Raw genomic sequence first — 7,112 nt, forward strand, 5'->3', positions numbered from 1 at the left:
TTTTTTATTACTTAATACTCTCAACGTTGTATGTTTAAGCTCTAAATCTCTTATTTCACATTTAAAATGTTGTGAATGAATATGATTTTGAGAGCAAAATGCGTATATAATAATTGTATTTTTTACACTGTTATTAAATCTAAAATTATAAAATGTTAAACTACATGGGCATTCTAAAATTTCGAAAAAACATTTCTTAATAGAACCATATATGGTATCTCTGTCATATGTATCCGTATTACTTTTCCACATTTTTTGATCGACTTGTACTTCACCTATGAACTCTTCATATTTTATCCTTTCTTTTTTTGCTGTTTTACTAGTTTTTTCCATTTCTTCTTTTGCTTTACTATTATCTTTCTTTTCTATCTTGTGACATATTTTTCTTAATTTCTTCTTTCTTGCTGTATCGTCACCATCAGCATCTTCATTATATTCATCACCATCTTCATTATATTCATCATCATCGCCATTCTCATCATCATCACCATTATTTTCATATCCATCATCATCACCGTCGTTACCATCACCATTATTATATTCATAATCATATTTATCATCATATTCATCATCATCGCTACCTATACTAACATTATCATCATCATCTTTAACACAATACTTCTCATCATAATCATGCTCACTATTCTCATAATTAGTAGTCTCATCATTGACATTAATTGCATCACAATCTCTATTCTCAACGTTTTTATTATTCTGACAATAATCCTTATTTTCACACTCATCATCACTAATTCTATCAAAACAATTCTTAACATTTTCATTTTATCGTCGGTTGACTTGTTCCAACTATTCTCATTAACATCACTCTCATTCGTTTTAAACTCATTATTTGTTGTACTATAATTATCATAATTATAAGCATCAATATCATTAAAAGTACTCCCCTCATTATTATTCTTCTTTTTTTCATTATTATTTATACTATTAATATCATTGCGACTACTCTCATTTTTACCATTTTTGACAATTATTAAATCACTATTACTCTCAAATTTATCGTCCTCTTTCATATTTTTATTACAACTATTTTGGTCAAAAGTAATTTTATTTTCACGACGTACATTCACACCTTTTTTATTGCAACTATATTTATTTTCATCACACTCATCAATAACATTCTCATTGCACTCATTCTTATTATCATTAAGGTCTATAATTTTATTTATTTTTATCCATTCTTCTTGATGAATTATGATTTTTTTCCTTTCTTGTGTCCCTACTTTTTGGAAATTTGGAAGAATGCATTTCTTCTGTCTCTTCATTGAAGTCAAAAGCTGAAAAATCTTTTGCATTGTCTACTACTACTTGTGTTTCTGTACAAATTGTCTCTTTTAATTCTTCATTAAAAGTAGTTGCAGACAACTTTTGTGTTTCTTTTTCATCTTCTGCTATTTTCCCTATCACACTACTCTTCTCTTTTCTTTCTTCTAATCTCTCTTCTTTACATTCTACTTTCTTCTCCTTTGGTTTCTCTATTTCATCTTCTGCTATTTTCCCTGTCACACTACTCTTCTCTTTTCTTTCTGCTAATCTCTCTTCTTTACATTCTACTTTCTTCTCCTTTGGTTTCTCTATTTCATCTTCTGCTATTTTTCCTGTCACACTACTCTTCTCTTTTCCTTCTTCTAATCTCTTTTCTTTACATTCTACTCTCTTCTTCTCTGGTTTCTCTATTTCATCTTCTGCTATTTTCCCAGTCACACTACTCTTCTCTTTTCTTTCTGCTAATCTCTCTTCTTTACATTCTACTTTCTTCTCCTTTGGTTTCTCTATTTCATCTTCTGCTATTTTTCCTGTCACACTACTCTTCTCTTTTCCTTCTTCTAATCTCTTTTCTTTACATTCTACTCTCTTCTTCTCTGGTTTCTCTATTTCATCTTCTGCTATTTTCCCTGTCACACTACTCTTCTCTTTTCTTTCTGCTAATCTCTCTTCTTTACATTCTACTTTCTTCTCCTTTGGTTTCTCTATTTCATCTTCTGCTATTTTTCCTGTCACACTACTCTTCTCTTTTCCTTCTTCTAATCTCTTTTCTTTACATTCTACTCTCTTCTTCTCTGGTTTCTCTATTTCATCTTCTGCTATTTTCCCTGTCACACTACTCTTCTCTTTTCTTTCTGCTAATCTCTCTTCTTTACATTCTACTTTCTTCTCCTTTGGTTTCTCTATTTCATCTTCTGCTATTTTTCCTGTCACACTACTCTTCTCTTTTCCTTCTTCTAATCTCTTTTCTTTACATTCAATTCTCTTCTTCTCTGGCTTCTCTATTTCATATTCTAATATTTTTCCTGTCACGCTACTCTTCTCTTTTCTTTTTTCTAACCTCTTTTCTTTACATTCTACTTTCTTCTTCTCTGGTTTCTTTATTTCATCTTCTGCTATTTTCCTTGACACACTATTCTTCTCTTTTCCTTTTTCTAATCTCTCTTCTTTATATTCTACTCTCTTCTCCTCTGGTTTCTTTATTTCATCTTCTGCTATTTTCCCTGACACATTATTGTTCTCTTTTCCTTTTTTTAATATCTCTTCTTTATATTCCATTCTCTTCTTCTCTTGTTTCTTAATTTCCATCTTTTTTGTGTAATAATGGAATTCTTCTATTAGTTCAAAATGTCCCGATCTATCACTTCTAGAAAAAAACAACATAATTGTTGAATTATTTGTAATGTCCGGAGTGTTGAATCTTCCAATATTTTTCACAATTTCATGATTTTCTGTTTCCTTAAATATTTGTACATTGACATTGTATAATTGTGAAAACATTCCAATTTCAAAATCAGTACCATATTTTCCATTTCCCCCCATCTTCTCATTATAATCCGCAAAAGTGTTACATTTTTTTTCGTTTTCATCTTGAGTAGCATGTAAATTATATTTAAGATCATTCCAGTTACATTGAACATGATTTACAATTCTTTGGCGTATTATTTTATGCGTATCGTTTTTATATATATGATTCTCTTGATCAGTAAGCCATAATGCAAGAGAGTGAAACAAGCAATTTCCATCACCAGGAACAGTTCTAATAACATACATATTATTCTCTTTATCTCTGACGCATCTTGCCTCGCTTTGGAACCCATTACTTTTATTTTCGTTACCTTTCTTCTTTTTCTTGATTGCAACCTTCTTAACATCGTATGTGGTATTAGTAAAGGATGCATTTTTGTTTTTTTGTAATAATAAAGCTAATTCTTTTTTGAACTCCTCATTTTCTTCAACCGCATATCTAATTATCCGTTGCACTTCAGATGATAATCCTACTTTTGCCTTGGCTGCAACCTTTAAAAACATTTAGAACCAATTAAAAATTATTGGGTATCTAAACGACAACGGAGCAAATATGTGAATTGAATAAATAAAATACCAATTCGAGATTTCTTTCATATTGAACTTCACATTCCCCAAGTGCGGAAAACAATCCAAACCATGAATGGAGATATAAGCAAGGAATAATTTGAGGTTATGACTATCAATTAAACTTTTATTAAAAGTGTTACTTTTATGAAAAATGATATATCAACTGTCAGTTTATTCGGGCTTCAAAATGATATTTCAACTCTCTTTTTTTTTAAATTTCATTTCAAAAGCTATGTATGGAATACTTGAAATTTTCGAGAATTCGATTGCATGCGATATCACGAATATTTCGAATACTTGATAAATTCGGGTACTCGATTAAATTAGATTTTTTAGATTACTGAAAAACTATCAATAATATGAAAATTTCGAATTTATGCTATGTATCCCGTCCCAAGTAGAAATGTCCGAATTTCGGACGGAGTTAAACACCGGCATGGTACTGCCGGTGGTACTGACTCAGTACTGACCGTCGGTACTGACTTTCGGAAGCCGATCAGTACTGGGAGTATACTGACTCCAAAACCGAATCAGTAATACGTCGGAGTTAAAAAAGTATTAAAATCAGTACTGGCATAACACCAAATCAGTACTGCGAAGGAGTTAAAAAACAAACAAAATATGTTATAATGGCATTAAACCGGCCATTACCCAGATGCGAATTTGGGTTGGCCGCCAGAGTTTGAAGGTTGGCCCAAGGTTGGCCTAACTTTGGCAAGCGAAGTTTTGATTGCCAGAGTTTGCCCAACTTTGGCAAGTACTAGTGCCCACAGTTGGCCCGACTTTGGCGATAAAGGTTGGCACAACTCATCCAAACGTAGTTTAAAAGACTTGATTATTCTTGGTTGACCGAACTCTGGGCCACGGTTGGCCCGACGGTTGGCAAAACTTTGTCAAATGCAGTTTAAATGACTTAAACTTTCTTGGTCGGCCGAACTCTGGGCCACGGTTGGCCCGACTGTTGCAGCTTAAATATACATTTTGCGTTATGCACTCCCATGTGAGCGTAGCGTAGTGGTCAGTGTATAAGTCTTCGGTGCGTTAGGTTAGGGGTTCGATCCCAGCGAGCGATAGATATTTTCGAAAATGTATGTATGAGATTGTGTTTAATAATAATAGGTAAAGGTTATATCTGATGTTCCCGCTAATAATAACGTGTTAATTGTTTAAATAATGTAGTTTTTTAATAATTTTTTACCTTTGGCTGTTGAAGTTGGCCAAACTTTGAAAATTGTGATTGGCCCAACTTACGCATCTAAAGTTGTGCCAACTTTGGCGTCAGTCTTTGGACCAACCATTGAAATGTATAGTTGGCACAACTTCCTTATGAGTTGTCGGGCCAACCATCGTCGCCATTAGACGGCGAACCGTTATCATCTGTATGGTTGGCCCAACCTCTGGCACGAGAAGTTGGACCGACTTTGTAAAAGTTGGCCCAACTATGGGCCGACCAAAAAATCGCACCTGGGTATTAATAACAACATCGTTTGATTTATTAACTATTAAAATATTTTCGAACATTTTTAAAAACATTATTCATCAACAATAACATCCAACAGTTTATTAACATTTTATTAAATATTTTTACTATTATGTATTATTAATAATACATTTTTTTTAAATGTATAAATATATGTGGACGTCCACATGAAAAGGGCCCATATTGTCGGTTCTAGTTTTCGAGATAATCGCAATTTAGTAATTTTTGAGCAAATTCTTAATTTTTTTTTTATTTTTTATTATCAATCTACATGTTTTGACAAGTCGAATCATGCGGTTTTCATTAATTTATCGATAATTTAACTGTTTGATTTCACTGGTTCTTTAGAAAAATGAAAAGGGCCCATTTTGTCGGTCATTTGCAAAAGTAATCCGTATTTTAAAAATGGAGGTATAGAAAAATTTAAAACCTCTTGATTTTTCATCTCTAAAGTGTCCTGGACTGTAAACAATTCTAATCTGAATAACTTCTCAGAAGAACCAGAGATATTGATGTTAGAGTCTTTTTTTCGTAATTATCGAAATGAAAATTTGTATATTTCGTCAATTTTTTCATAATAGAGACTGTCAAAAATTTTTAAATAAGTTTAATATCTATTCTTTTTCTTCAAATGACACAATAAAATTGTACGTAATCATTAATCCTGTAAAAAAATGGTTTTTTAATAGAAAAACTGTCCTTTTTAAAAAAGGGCCCATATTGTCTGTTTCTCGTACTTAAGTACGAAATTTTTCAAAATTAAGAGGGGGGAAGGTTTTAAAAATTTAAAACTTATTGGTTTTTCATCTTTTAGGTACCCTGGACTGTAAACAATTCTTATCTGAATAACTTTCCAGAAGAACCAGAGATATTGATGTTAGAATCTTTTTTTCGTAATTGTCGAAATGAAAATTTTAATATTGCGTCAGTTTTTTCATAATAGAGACTGTCAAAAATTTTTAAATAAGTTTAATATCTATTCTTTTTCTTCAAATGACACAATAAAATTGTACCTAATCATTTATCTTGTAAAAAAATGGTTTTTTAAATAGAAAAACTGTCCTTTTTAGAAAAGGGCCCATATTGTCGGTTTTTAAATTAATTAATTAATTAAGGGGAGGGGGTGGTTCTAAAAATTTAAAACCTGTTGGTTTTTTATCTTCAAGGTGCCCTGAACTAGAAACAATTCTTATCTGAATAACTTCCAAGAAGAACCAGAGATACAACAATTAGTTGGTATCGCAATCTTTAATTCCGTTTTTCTCGAAATGAGGTTTTTGGCGTTCTAAACTTTGAAATTCCGTAACTCAGCGAATTTTTAACCAAAAAAGTTCTAAGACCACTCAAAATTTTCCAAATTTTGCCAGGAATACGCCCATATAGATAACTCAAATAGTGCCAAAATGGGCCCTTTTCATGTGGACGTCCACATATATACATTTTTTTTAAATGTATAAATATATATACATTTTTTATTATTTAAATAAATAATTAAATAATTAAATAAATAATTTATCATATTTTTATGCTATACCTATTAATTAATACATAACGTCTTGTTAAAATGTATATAAATATATGGGTGATTCTTCTAAAAGTGCCACTTTTGAAATTAGATTTTTCAACTTATTTTTTTTTAAATTATATGGTTTTTTATTGAACTTACCTTATTTCATACTCAAGAGTAAGAATTTCGAGTTCCGCGAAATTAATTGTTGAAAATATTAAAGTTTTTTTTTTCTTTAAAGAAGATTGATTTTGTTGCTCCAATTGATCAATTTTATTTGTTTCGTAATTTTTTTTTATGAAATATACATACTAATATAATTCATAATAAAATTGCACTGTTTAAAAGAATAATAATTTGCATATTTTAATACTACACTGAGAAAACTGGTTTATTGGACTAAACATCTGGAGGGACAAATCGTTGATATTTGAGAGTTAGGTATTGGATAACAATCTAAATGTTCAAATACACCATTGACAGATATTCGTGCCATTTCTCTTGGAGGGAAAATGAGTTTATAACAGAGGGACAAATTAACCATCTTGAGAAATCCCTTCCTTATCCGGCGCGAAATGAATAAATATGGCAACCTAACCCCTAAATTAAATACATAAAATGTCAGAAAAATAATTTCGCGCGCATCAGATCGTACACATTTTCTGCGCAACTTTTAACCCTCAGATATAATGGGAGAGAATATACAAGTAGATTTCCATTATCAATTCAAAATTTATTTTAGAA

General features: G+C 31.0%; 1 protein-coding gene across 1 annotated transcript; it reads right to left on the minus strand.

The window, feature by feature from the left end:
• Window positions 1-801: 801 nt before the first annotated feature.
• LOC122505019 (calponin homology domain-containing protein DDB_G0272472-like) lies at window positions 802-4,172 on the minus strand. Its single transcript, XM_043616427.1, has one exon. The coding sequence runs from the start codon at window positions 3,313-3,315 to the stop codon at window positions 1,180-1,182; it is 2,136 nt and encodes a 711-aa protein (XP_043472362.1). The 5' UTR covers window positions 3,316-4,172; the 3' UTR covers window positions 802-1,179.
• Window positions 4,173-7,112: the final 2,940 nt, after the last annotated feature.

Source organism: Leptopilina heterotoma, unplaced genomic scaffold, assembly GCF_015476425.1.
Source record: "Leptopilina heterotoma isolate Lh14 unplaced genomic scaffold, ASM1547642v1 Lhet_33, whole genome shotgun sequence".
Classification (NCBI taxonomy): Eukaryota; Metazoa; Arthropoda; class Insecta; order Hymenoptera; family Figitidae; genus Leptopilina; species Leptopilina heterotoma.